At 43.1% G+C, this 14,137-nt stretch overlaps 1 protein-coding gene across 1 annotated transcript in view; it reads right to left on the bottom strand.

Annotated features, from left to right (window-relative positions):
• The window catches only part of STK31 (serine/threonine kinase 31), a 104,184-nt gene that overhangs the window by 27,686 nt on the left and 62,361 nt on the right, over window positions 1-14,137 (bottom strand). Inside the window, 2 exon segments of the mRNA XM_030550784.1 lie at window positions 676-756; window positions 2,009-2,110. Coding sequence (XP_030406644.1) covers window positions 676-756; window positions 2,009-2,110 — 183 coding nt within the window.

Genomic DNA, 14,137 nt, shown 5'->3' with positions numbered 1-14,137 from the left:
CAAATTTAGGCTTAAAATAAGTACTCTTTTTTAAAATAAAGAGAAAGTTTCCATTCGGTGATTCTCTGCCCGCCCCGCCCCGGTGTTAAACACGTTAACTTGACCTTCATTCCTTCAATACACATAATTTGGATTTAATATATCAATGTCATATATGAGCCACTAACCGCCCATCTACTTTCACAGACGTTAAAAACCTGAGCTCCTGACACATATAATACATGGTTTTTGTTTTCTCCTCCCTTCACCCTGCCCTAGACACAGCTAGTCTTAGCATTTCATGCTGGGCCAGCATTTAGGTGTTAGTGTTGGTGAATTAAACCATAACATGACCAGTAAAGCTGAATGTGTAATTCCACTGAAATCTGGATACCATATTGGAATTTATTTTCTAGTTACTGGCATGAATGGGTGACACTGCAAGTGTGTGTGAGAGAGAAGTCTCTCTGGGATGTGAATAATGAAATCTCCCACTTGTTTAAAGCTTTCATTTGATCCATGACAATATTTTCAGTTGTTAAACTTGTAATCGGACTACTGCCCTTAAAGACTTCATCACTTAATAGAATCTTTGGCATCTCTTGCTTTATGGCATATTTAATGAAGCTACTTCCCCTACTCTCAAATACATACTCTCAGTTCCCTGCCCTTAGAAACACAGCAGGGGCTTCTTACCATATACTTCAGAATTCCCGCTTCTGGGTGAAGGAGTGGCAGCTCAGGGAACCATTTCTGCACCAGGTAAGTAAGCGTCTCCTGAATTAGGGATATATTCATCAATGCGACCGCCTCCGCATACAATACATACAAGTATATATCAGAAAATACATTAACTGAAGTGTGGCCTGTATGTTCACAAAACCTCAATTTCTGAAAACATGAAGAGCGGAACCTACCCTCTTCCAGTTACATCACTCAGAATGCAACTGGCTTTCACTTTTTCACAGCAACAGTACTATAACAGCCTATTTGGATGTATTTTTAAAAACAGAGTTTGTGTGGTAATTTTAGGGACTACTGGATACACTCATCCCTTAGAAAAATATAATCCACCTCCTTTCTCGTCAGAGTAGCCAGGGGAAGGCAGCTGGAGAGAGACTAGCTGCTGAAGAGAAGTTCCTACTTACTCTCCTCTCCTTCCCCAACCTAAAAGTGGGTCAAAGGACAAAGAGAGGGGAACTCCAGTACCACCACCAGAGGCAGCCCAACCTCAGCAGGAAAAATCAGGGGAAATCAGAAGCAAGGTGGCCAAACCTTAGAGTTGGTGAAACAGGCCACAGCTCTTGCCACCTCCAGCCACCCAACAAACCTGTAACATTTAGGTATTACTGTAACTCATGCCCAGCACTGCATTACCAGAGGTCCTGTTCCTGCTCGCCCCCTTCCTACTTCTAAAGAGAAGTGGCCATGGATTCTGGAATCCTCCCTCCATGCAGAGTATTTAGGAAGTGGGAGATCACTGGTGTCAGTCTTGCCTTCAACTTGGAGGAAGGACCTCCCCCTTCACTGCCCTGATCCTATCCCCCATATCACATGGATAAAGGCTTTCTTCAGCCACTGTGCTAATCATCTTCCTACTCTCTGGTGAGGGGACTGGGGCTCACACTTCCAGATTTTCCTCTACCATTCATTTTGAAAAAAGGTGTATCCAGTGGAAAAGAGGAAAACGGATGATTATCTCCCTCCACCTTGGAGAGTACTATTTCATTTCAGGGGCTTTACTGAATATGAGCGTCTGACGAAGTGGGTATTCACCCACAAAAGCTTATGCTCCAATACTTTGTTAAGCTATAAGGTGCCACAGGAATGTCACTTTTTACAGATGCAGACCAACACAGCTACCCCTCTGATACTTGAATATAAGCGTGCCTTTAGTCTTTCCTTTCAGTACTGTAACATTCATCCTTTAGATTTTACTGAGAATGAATGTATATAATAAAGCAACTGAAATGTAAATGTGGTTCATACAACTACACCGTTTAAGTTGCTTACATAAACTGATACTTACATATTCTTCTTGTTCATTGTATATTTCCTGAATAAGATTGTTTCTCAGTCCAGTGATATCTTCTTTTATTTTTGTTATTTCATACTCACTGTAATCATCAGACTGCATGCAGAAATAATAAAATTACCATCGTAGATGCGTCTCAAGAAATCATACTATATAATGTAACCTAGTACATAAGACCTAAAAAGCAGCTTCCATATTACATTATAATTTGAGAATGCAGTTTATTCTCAAAAGTATTCTAGGATGAAGGAAAGTTACTAATATCATCAGACCTCTTTTTTTGCTTTTCTAAACTATCTATTTGCTGTAATTTTCTTCATTCTCTTTTTTGAAAATCCTCTGGACACCAATAAAATCTAATGGTTAGAAAGGGCATTCAGCAGTTCACCCAGGTGTGTGGCCTAAATTGTTGTCACAATAAAATTAGAGGTTTGAATGACTGGACAAGATGCTACACCAGATTTAGATCTTATCTGAAGGTCCCTGGCCATTGGCTTCATTTTAGAAATAAACTTTACAGAACCTGGACAGGAAGAGAGATGAAAAATCAGATTGGAGGGTGTGTTCACTTCAGTAGTACACATTGGAGATCTGTCTCTGTCGCTGAAGAGAAAATTTTATTTCATATGATTCCTATAATTTCTTTAAAAACATTTTCTATCAGATACATTATTGGAACTTTTGGGTCCGATTTTCAGACCCAGACCAGGCACACTGGCCTAGAAAGACATGCGAGGGACACAAACACATTGAAACTTTTCTGTATATGGAAAACTACACATACGGTTACAAATACGCAAATCAACATTTGTGTATTTACATAGCTAAGCGTGCACTTATCAAGCTAGGTGGTACTTGCTCAGTAGGAATGCAAACACTTGCCTACCTGGCAACTGGAGATTAGTCCCTCTGAAATGTACTGTAATAGGAAATGTTTTAAACAGAGTTGGGGAAAGGAATGCAAATTTCATTTCACAGAGGAGTTTGGGATTTCAAAATCTGTTTGCATTCCAATTCGGAACAAAACCTGAACATTTCAAAATACTTTGTGAAAGAAAATTCGTTACTGTCATAAACAGACAGCTAAGGGTTAATGTCTCTTTCACCTGGAAAGGAGTAACCTGAAACACCTGACCAGAGGACCAATCTGGAAACAAGACTTTTTCAAATCTGGGTGGAGGGAAGTTGTTTGTGAGTTCTTTGTTTTTCTGTCTTGTGTCTGTCCCTCTCGGCTATGGGAAGGATTTTTCTGTCTCCTGCTTTCTAATCTTCTGTTTCCAAGTTGTGAGTACAAAGATCATAAAACAATAGGGGTTATTGTTTTTTTTTCTTTTTTATTTACATGTGTGTAGTTGCTGGAGTGTTTTGAATTGTGTTCTTTTGAATAAGGCTGTTTATTCATATTTCTTTTAAGCAATTGACCCTGTATTTGTCACCTTAATATAGAGAGACCATTTTTATGTACTTTTTCTTTCTTTTTATATAAAGCTTTCTTTTTAAGACCTGTTGGAGTTTTTCTTTAGTGGGGACTCCAGGGAATTGAGTCTGCAACTCACCAGGGAAATGGTGGGAGGAAGAAGTCAGGGGGAAAAGAAAATCTCTGTGTGTTAGATTTACTAGCCTGACTTAGCATACCCTCTGGGTGAGGGAGGAAGAGGAGAGATTAGGTCTCTCTCGGTACTTGTGTTTTCCAGGACTGGAAATAGGGAGGGTGGAGTCCCTCTGTTTAGATTCATGGAACTTGCTTCTGTATCTCTCTCCAGGAACCCAGGGAGGGAACACCTGGAGGGGGGAAGGGAAATGGTTTATTCCCCTTTGTTGTGAGACTCAAGGAATTGGAGTCTTGGGGTCCCCAGGGAAGGTTGTTGGGGGGACCAGAGTGCCCCAAAACACTAATTTTTTGGGTGGTGGCAGCTTACCAGGTCCAAGCTGGTAACTAAGCTTGGAGGTTTTCATGCTAACACCCATATTTTGGATGCTAAGGTCCAAATCTGGGAATATGTTATGACATGGTGTGCAGCGTTGTGGGAAAGATAGAATCCAGAAGCCAGTAGAAATATTATTTTCTTGTGTCATTTCCCAAACACGCCTACTACGTTGGGAAAAATTATGAGGCCTGGATATCAGGACACAATGTTAAATCCTTGGAAGAACTGCACCTCCTCATACAAATGGAGCAGTTCTTGGATGGTGCTCCTGAGGACATATCACGGTACATACAAGATGGAAAACCCAAAAATCTCACCAAGGCGGGGGAGATTGGAGCCAGATGGATGAAAGTGGCAGAAAGCAAGAAAGCTACTGTCAAGGGGAACGAATACCCCAGGGGGCACACCGACCATAAACCCTACAACCGAGGACGGCCAAAGACCCCACATACAACCCAAGTAAAGCCCCAGACGCCCTATTCTTCCACCTCACCAGTCTCCAGTAACTCACCTCGACCCAGTGACCAGTCAGATGGAAGATACTTTAAGTGTAATGAACTGGGACATATCAAGGCCAACTGCCCAAAGACCGCCAACCGAGTGCAGTTCATTACACCACCATCACCCAAAAGATCCCCAGGCCCAGACGCCTCTCAAATACCCTTGGAGCGAAGGGAAAATTTGAGAGTGGGCGGAAAGAAGGTTACTGCGTGGACAGACACGGGGGCACAAGTGTCAGCTATCCACCAATCCTTCATAGACCCCAAATTCATCAACCCAAAGGACCAAATGACAATTTACTCCTTCATGTCACGTCACAAGCTGTAGACTTGCCTACAGCTGAACTGCCTGTCCAGTACAAAGGCTGGTCAGGAATGTGGACTTTTGTAGTCTATGACAATTATCCTATCCCCATGCTACTGGGGGAAGACTTGGCCAACCAGGTAAAGCGGGCCAACCGAGTGGGAATGGTTACATGTAGCCAAACCAGGCAAGCTTCCAGACCCATTCCTGTTCCTGAGCCGTCCACAGACGCCCCGTCTGTGTTACCAGAGACCCAGACAGAGGTAGTGGACCCAGATTCCATGCCAACCACTGAAACAGCCACAGCACCTCCAGTCCCAGGCCCGGAACTGGAACAGCAACCAGCACCAGCAATTGCAACCACATCTTCAAACTCAATGACAGAGGGCGCCAGCGAGCCATAACTGGCAGAAGCAACAGACTGCCATACCCAAACGGCTTAGCCAGAGCCTGAAATACCCTCAGGTGCACCAGCGGAGAGCGGTTCACCAGCAACGGAAACAACCCCATCACCTACATCGCTTCCAGAGGGACCAAGCCCAAGTCCACAGTCTGAGGAAGAACTGGTGACCCCGGCCTCAAGGGAACAGCTACAGACTGAGCAGCAAGCAGATGACAGCCTTCACAAAGCATGGGCGGTGGCACAGAGCACCCCACCGCCTCTCAGCTCTTTTCACCGATCCCGGTTTATTATAGACCAAGGACTTTTATACAAGGAGATTCTTTCTGGTGGACACCGGGAAGAATGCCAGCCACAAAAACAGTGGGTGGTTCCAACTAAGTACCGGGGAAAGCTCTTAAGCTTAGCCCATGATCATCCCAGTGGCCATGCTGGGGTGAACAGAACCAAGGACCGGTTGGAAAAGTCTTTCCACTGGGAGGGGATGGGCAAGGACGTTGCCAAATATGTCCGGTCTTGTGAGGTATGCCAAAGAGTGGGAAAACCCCAAGACCAGGTCAAGACCCCTCTCCAGCCACTCCCCATAATTGAGGTCCCATTTCAGCGAGTAGCTGTGGATATTCTGGGTCCCTTTCCAAAAAAGACCCCCAGAGGAAAGCAGTACGTACTGACTTTCGTGGACTTTGCTACCTGATGGCCGGAAGCTGTAGCTCTAGGCAACACCAGGGCTAACACTGTGTACCTGGCCCTAACAGACATTTTTGCCAGGGTAGGTTGGCCCTCCGACATCCTTATTGATTCAGGATCTAATTTCCTGGCAGGAACCACGCAGAAACTGTGGGAAACGCATGGGGTGAACCACTCGGTTGCCACCCCGTACCACCATCAAACCAATGGCCTGGTGGAAAGGTTTAATGGAACTTTGGGGGCCATGATACGTAAATTCATCAACGAACACTCCAATAATTGGGACCTGGTGTTGCAGCAGTTGCTGTTTGCCTACAGGGCTGTACCACATCCCAGTTTAGGGTTTTCACCGTTTGAACTTGTGTATGGTCACGAGGTTAAGGGGCCATTACAGCTGGTGAAGCAGCAATGGGAGGGGTTTACGCCTTCTCCAGGAACTAACATTCTGGACTTTGTAAGCAACTTACAAAGCACCCTCCGACACTCTTTAGCCCTTGCTAAAGAAAACCTAAAGGATGCTCAGGAAGAGCAAAAGGCCTGGTATGACAAACATACCAGAGAACGTTCCTTCACGGTAGGAGACCAGGTTATGGTCTTGAAGGCGCAACAGGCCCATAAGATGGAAGCATCATGGGAAGGGCCATTCACGGTCCAAGAGGGCCTGGGAACTGTGAACTACCTCATACCATTTCCCAATTCCTCATTTAAGCCTACAGTGTACCATGTTAATTCTCTCAAGCCTTTCTATTCCAGAGACTTACAGGTTTGTCAGTTTACAGTCCAGGGAGATGAGGCTGGGTGGCCTGACGGTGTCTACTACAACGGGAAAAAAGACGGTGGCGTGGAAGAGGTGTACCTCTCAACCACCCTGGAACGTCTGCAGCGGCGACAAATCAAGGAGCTGTGCACTAGCTTCGCCCCATTGTTCTGAGCCACCCCAGGACGGACTGAACGGGCATACCACTCCATTGACACACGTAATGCTCATCCCATTAGAACCCCACCCTACCGGGTGTCTCCTCATGCCCAAGCTGCTATAGAACGGTAGATCCAGAACATGCTACAGATGGGTATAATCCTCTCATCTACCAGTATATGGGCATCTCCAGTGGTTCTGGTATCCAAACCAGATGGGGAAATACGCTTTTGCGTGGACTACCATAAGCTAAATGCGGTAACTCGTCCAAACAGCTATCCAATGCCATGCACCGATGAGCTATTGGAGAAGTTAAGACGTGCCCAGTTCATCTCTACAATAGACTTAACCAAGGGGTACTGGCAAGTACCGCTAGATGAACCTGCCAAGGAAAGGTCAGCATTCATCACCCATGCGGGGGTGTATGAATTTAATATCCTTCCTTTCGGGCTGCGAAATGCACCCGCCACCTTCCAGAGGCTGGTAGATGGTCTACTAGTGGGACTGGGAGAATATGCAGTTGCCTACCTCGATGATGTGGCCATTTTTTCAGACTCCTGGCCCGAACACCTACTACACCTGGAAGAGGTCTTTGAGCGCATCAGGCAGGCCGGACTAACTGTAAAGGCCAAAAAGTGTCAAATAGGCTAAAACAGAGTAACTTACCTGGACACCAGGTGGGTCGAGGAACCATAAACCCCCTACAGGCCAAGGTAGATGCTATCCAGAAGTGGCCTGTCCCAAAGTCAAAGAAACAGGTTCAATCCTTCTTAGGCTTGGCCGGGTACTACAGGCGATTTGTACCACACTACAGCCAAATCGCTGCCCCACTGACCGACCTGACCAAAAAGACCCAGCCAAATGCAGTTAAGTGGACTGATGAGTGTCAAAAGGCCTTTACCCAACTTAGGGCAACGCTCATGTCTGACCCTGTGCTCAGGGCCCTGGACCTTGACAAGCCATTCCTAGTAACCACGGATGCATCTGAGCGTTGTATAGGAGCAGTTCTCATGCAGGAAGAAACGGATCACAACTTCCATCCTGTCATGTTTCTCAGCAAGAAACTGTCTGAGAGGGAAAGTCACTGGTCAGTCCGTGAAAAGGAACGCTACGCCATTGTGTATGCCCTGGAAAAGCTACACCCATATGTTTGGGGACGGCGGTTCCAGCTACAAACTGACCATGCTGCGCTAAAGTGGCTTCATACTGCCAAGGGGAACAAGAAGAAACTTCTTCGTTAGAGTTTAAGCTCTCCAAGATTTTGATTTTGAAATTCAGCACATTTCAGGAGCTTCTAACAAAGTAGCTGATGCTCTCTCCCATGAGAGTTTCCCAGAATCCAGTAGTTAAAAAGTGTTCTTAAAATGTAAAAGTCTGTTAGTATATACTTAGTGGTATATGTAAAGGTGCATGTGTTGTATTAATCTGTTTATTTTACAGTTCTAGGAGGAAATCGCCACCAGTGAGGTTCCCCACTGTCTGCAATTTGGGGGGCGTGTCATAAACAGATAACTAAGGGTTAATGTCTCTTTCACCTGGAAAAGAGTAACCTGAAACACCTGACCAGAGGACCAATCAGGAAATAAGACTTTTTCAAATCTGGGTGGAGGGAAGTTGTGTGTGAGTTCTTTGTTTTTCTGTCTTGTGTCTGTCCCTCTCGGCTATGGGAAGGATTTTTCTGTCTCCTGCTTTCTAATCTTCTGTTTCCAAGTTGTGAGTACAAAGATCATAAAACAATAGGGGTTATTGTTTTTTTTTTCTTCTTTATTTACATGTGTGTAGTTGCTGGAGTGTTTTGAATTGTGTTCTTTTGAATAAGGCTGTTTATTCATATTCCTTTTAAGCAATTGACCTCTGTATTTGTCACCTTAATACAGAGACCATTTTTATGTACTTTTTCTTTCTTTTTATATAAAGCTTTCTTTTTAAGACCTGTTGGAGTTTTTCTTTAGTGGGGACTCCAGGGAATTGAGTCTGCAACTCACCAGGGAATTGGTGGGAGGAAGAAGTCAGGGGGAAAAGAAAATCTCTGTGTGTTAGATTTACTAGCCTGACTTTGCATACCCTCTGGGTGAGGGAGGAAGAGGAGAGATTAGGTCTCTCTCGGTACTTGTGTTTTCCAGGACTGGAAATAGGGAGGGTAGAGTCCCTCTGTTTAGATACACGGAGCTTGCTTCTGTATATCTCTCCAGGAACCCAGGGAGGGAACACGTGGATGGGGGAAGGGAAATGGTTTATTCCCCTTTGTTGTGAGACTCAAGGAATTTGGGTCTTGGGGTTCCCAGGGAAGGTTGTTGGGGGGACCAGAGTGCCCCAAAACACTCTAATTTTTTGGGTGGTGGCAACTTTACCAGGTCCAAGCTGGTAACTAAGCTTGGAGGTTTTCATGCTAACACCCATATTTTGGACACTAAGGTCCAAATCTGGGAATATGTTATGACAGTTACATATTCATTTTGACATTTTAAAATGTTATATTATAATGCAGAATATAAAACAAAAAAATAGAAATAAAAAGTCATTTCAAACGGACAAATCAAAATTGGGCTGCCAAGCGATTAAAAAAATTAATTGCAATTAATCACACTATTAAACAGTCATAGAATACCATTTATTTAAATATTTTAGGTGTTTTCTACATTTTTATTTAATTAATTTCAATTACAACACAAAATACGAAGTGTACAGTGCTCACTTCATATTTATTTTTTATTACAAATATTTGTATTGTAAAAACCAAAAGAAATAGTATTTTTCAATTCACCTCATACAAGTACTGTACTGCAATCTCTATCATGAAAGTTGAACTTAAATGTAGAATTATGTACAAAAAATAACTGCACTCAAAAATAAAACAATATAAAACAACCTGCAAGTCCACTCAGTCCTACTTCAGACAATCACTCAGACAACAAGTTTGGTTACAATTTGCAGGAGATAATGCTGCCCACGTCTTGTTTACAATGTCACCTGAAAGTGAGAACAGGCATTCGCATGGCACTGTCGTAGCCAGCATCGCAAGATATTTATGTGCCAGATGTGCTAACGATTCATATGTCCCTTCATGCTTCAACTACCATTCCAGAAGACATGCATCCATGCTGATGATGGGTTCTGCTCGATAATAATTCAAAGCAGAGCGGACCAACGCATGTTCATTTTCATCATCTGAGTCAGAGGACACCAGCAGAAGGCTGATTTTCTTTTTTGGTGGTTCGGGTTCTGTAGTTTCCACATCAGTGTTGCTCTTTTAAGACATCTGAAAGCATTCTCCACACCTCGTCACTCTCAGATTTTGGAAGGCACTTAAGATTCTGAAATCTTGGGTCGAGTGCTGTATCTATCCTTAGAAACCTCACATTAGTACCTTCTTTTTATTTTATCAAATCCGCTGTGAAGTGTTCTTAAAACAAACATGTGCTGGGTCATCATCCGAGACTGCTAGAACATGATATATATGGCCAAAACTGGGTAAAACAGAACAGGAGACATACAATTCTCCCCCAAGGAGTTCAGTCAAAAAAATTAATTAATGCACTTTTTTTTTTTTTTTTAAAAAAGAGCATCATCAGCATGGAAGCATGTCCTCTGGAACGGTGGCCGAAGCATGAAGGGACATATGAATGTTTCGCATATTTGGCAAGTAAATACTTTGCAACATCGGCTACAAAACTGCCATGCAAACACCTGTTCTCACTTTCAGGTGATGTCGTAAATAAGAAGTCGTCATCAGTATCTACCGTAAATGTAAACAAACTTGTTTGTCTTAGCAATTGGCTGAACAAGAAGTAGAACTGAGTGGACCTGTAAGCTCTGAAGTTTTACATTGTTTTGTTTTCAAGTGCAGTTATGTAACAAAAAAAATCTACAATTGTAAGTTACACTTTCATGATAAAGAGATTGCACTATAGTACTTGTATAGCATAAATTGAAAAATACTATTTATTATTTTACAGTGCAAATATTTGTAATAAAAAATAATTATATTAAGTGAGCACTGTATATCTGTATTCTGTGTTATAACAGAAATCAATATATTTGAAAATGTAGAAAAACATCCAAAAATATTTAATACATTTCAATTGGTATTCTATTGTTTAACAGTGTGATTAATCACAATTTATTTTTTTAATCACAGTTAATTTTTTAAGTTAACTGCGATTAATCGGCAGCCCTAATCAAAATGTTTAGTTCAGAAAGTGCAGAAACAGGATGTTCTGACAGTGTAGAAAAAAAAAAAAGAGAAAAATTCCATCAAAAAAATTTCAGTGAAATCTACACACTCTCAAGAAACCTTTTGGTTTTGACTGAACTGCATTTTCTGACCAACTAATTTTAAATCTGTTTGGTTTCCTCTCTCATTCTCCAAAAGCTTGCTAGTACTTCTACACATTTAGAAGATCTGACCTGTCCTTGACATCCTGACAGTGAAAACACTCATCCATACCCTAACCATCTCTCATCTCAACTGTTACCTCTACCTCTTCCTCTCTGATCTCCACTCCATACACATCACCATCTAGTCCACCCAAAACAGAACAGCTAAAAGTATCTTCCTAGCCCAATTAAACTACATCACCCTTTAAATTTTTCCATTAGCTTCTACAGTAAGGCAAATGGAAAATTTATTAGCAGATTATTTCCTTTCTTGTACTGATCTCATATTCAAAAATATATGAGCCGCACCTCTCTTCCTGCAAATAACCGAGCCCGGAGAGTAAGATTTATCCTTGAGGTGCGAGTACTTGGCTAAACCGCTTCTGCCATCTCTCCAGATGATGTGAGTGAGATAATATCTTTTACTGGACCAATATCTGTGGTGAGAGAGATAAGTTTTTGAGCTACAAAGAGCACTTTCTCTGAGACCTGAGGAAGAGTTTTTTGTACCTCAAAAGTCTGTCTGTCTCACCAACAGACACTGGTCCAGTACAAGATATTACCTCACCCACCTTGTGCATCTCATATCCTGGTAAGAACAAAACTGCATACTCTCCTCAGATGACTATTTCCCAACGTTGAGTGGAAACACAAAATTCTTAAGAACAGATTAAGTATAAGCTTAATGGTAAACACTTGTTCCATTATATTACTGACATACATGAAAGAGGCCATCACAAAGGATATTTGAAGGCCTTATCTTGAGTGGGACAAATTTGAGGGGAGAGGGCAGTAAGAGAAAGGTAATACATTAACACCTGTCCATTCTGGATCTTACCCTTCCCTCCAAGACACGTGGAATGTAGCACGTTGTAAGGAAAAGTTAGAAAGAAAGAAAAATGAGATTAGGCAAAGCATCTGTCCCTGGTGCTCTTGTACCTTCTTCCCCACTGATGACCCTCACTCTTGTGCTTTGATTGGATATTAATAGGTAAACAGTGGGAAGGTACCCCAACTACTCGAGTATCAGCTGGAAAACTTCTTGGTTCAGTGACCATTTGAGTGGTTCATCTGTTGACTGTAGAGGTTGTCTGCTAGTGTGTTCAGCATCACCTTTATGTGAATCTCTCTAATGAAGACATTCTGCTCAGAGAAGTCTGTGTGTTTTTTCAGTGTTTAGACTTGACCTCCTTGTGCTCCCTTGCCATTTTAGGTATGTCATAGTCATTGAGTTGTCTAACTGAGCTATCATATGGTCCTCCTTCAGACAGTCCTGGAAGTCTCAAAGAAACAGCACCTCACTGATCTCTAGGAACTAGTTTCTCGGGAGCCTTTCTGACCTTGCTGACTTTCCCTGTGCCCTGGGGTGTGTCAAGTACCCTGCAACATTAATATCTATGGTCACAATTTTGGATTCTGGATTGTGCAGGAAGGATGCTACCATCACATGGATTTGCTGTTTCCACCAACTTAGAGACCTGATCACTACATGGTATCCTCACATTCCTTTCCATCTCCTGTTGGAAACTGTTACAGGCCCTTAAGATCTATCATTTAACCTTCCTAGCACAGCTTTACCCATGGAATAACCCCTACCGCAAAGAGACTGGAAATCCTAGGAGCTGGTATTGATGAATAAAACATGGTATTCCTCTAAGCCCAGGAGATCAGTGCCTGAATCTTGTCAACCCTTTTCTGTGCTGTGAGCATGCTGGCTCTGCATCAAGCTTGGCAGATGGTTCTCTGAAAGGGAATCAGAGAGCTCTTCAAGTTTGACACAGATAAATGTGCCTACAGCATGCAGGTCTGGTTAGGTTGCTTCTTCCAAGATTGTATAAGGTGAGTATTTAATTTAAGAAAAGATGCATCTGAGTCCCTAGACTCCTCGGACAGGACACTATCTCTATCAGTAGCTTTGTGAACATTGTGTGTGTGGAGGATAGACTGCATGGTAACACTTTGTACTGACAGTGGCTATTTTCATAAGCATTCTGAAGGAACTGTGGGTATCAGGTCCTTCCACGTCTATTCATATAAGCTCCTGCCAGGTCCATTATCAGCTCTCCTAGGGAGAGTGCAGCAAAAGGGAAGTGAAAGTCTGCATCCCCTATTCAGTCTTCTCCAACCCACTCAGCCTCTTAAAGTCTAACTCCGCCTGGATTCCGTCACTTCTTTTTCTTTCTGTGAAGAAAAGAGATTAGAGTCCTTGACTTTTTTGCTCTGAGGAACAGGCTCTGTTGCAAATAATTCTAGAAGGTATGAAATTTCCTTGCGGGTGCTTGTCACTATCTATTGAGGCTGGAAAGAGAGGAAAAGACAGGATGTGCAGGAGCCTGAAGCTCCAGAATGCAACACAGATACTTCTTCTCTTATACCATCCAGCACGGGACAACTTGAACCCGTGTGCTGGAGACCAGAGGGGGGCAATGCCCCCCCCCCACTTTTTAAACAGGAGGCCAAGCCCCCAACTTTTGAGAATCAGAACTAAGCAGAGGCACACAACAAGAGGAGGCCCCTGGCCAGAACTGAGTGGTGTAACAGAGGAGCCCCTTCCCTGCTGGCATAATGGAGGGGCAGCCAGACCATATCTGAGAGTGATATTGCAACCTGGCACACAGGGTAACAAGAGCACTCAAATTTGGTTGTAGTTTTCTGTGCTACTTCTTGAACCAGGAGTCTAAGAAGTAGGATGATCCTGCCTGATGGCCTGCATGCTAGATGGGGGTGGGTGCTCAGAGGCAGACATACCGACTTTTTGGACTAGTAGGAGTTGGCACCTGACCTCTTAGTTTGTTCTCATAACTCTTGCTGCCAGCCTCACAGAACTGATGGCTCCATCCTCCATGAACACATCATCTGGGATATTTTATCTAGTACTGATATGGTTCTGGGGGGGGAAGGAGGTCAGAGCTCTTTAAAGGCATCCCATCAGGATACTGAGACTGCACAAAGCATGTGATGACCAGTGAGATGGAAAGAGCTATGCTAACATTTCTAATTCTCTTCTAAGG

Source organism: Gopherus evgoodei, chromosome 2 (assembly GCF_007399415.2).
Source record: "Gopherus evgoodei ecotype Sinaloan lineage chromosome 2, rGopEvg1_v1.p, whole genome shotgun sequence".
In the NCBI taxonomy this organism is placed as follows: domain Eukaryota; kingdom Metazoa; phylum Chordata; order Testudines; family Testudinidae; genus Gopherus; species Gopherus evgoodei.
The sequence above is the reverse complement of the archived record's forward strand: the minus strand, read 5'-3'. Positions and strand labels throughout refer to the sequence as shown.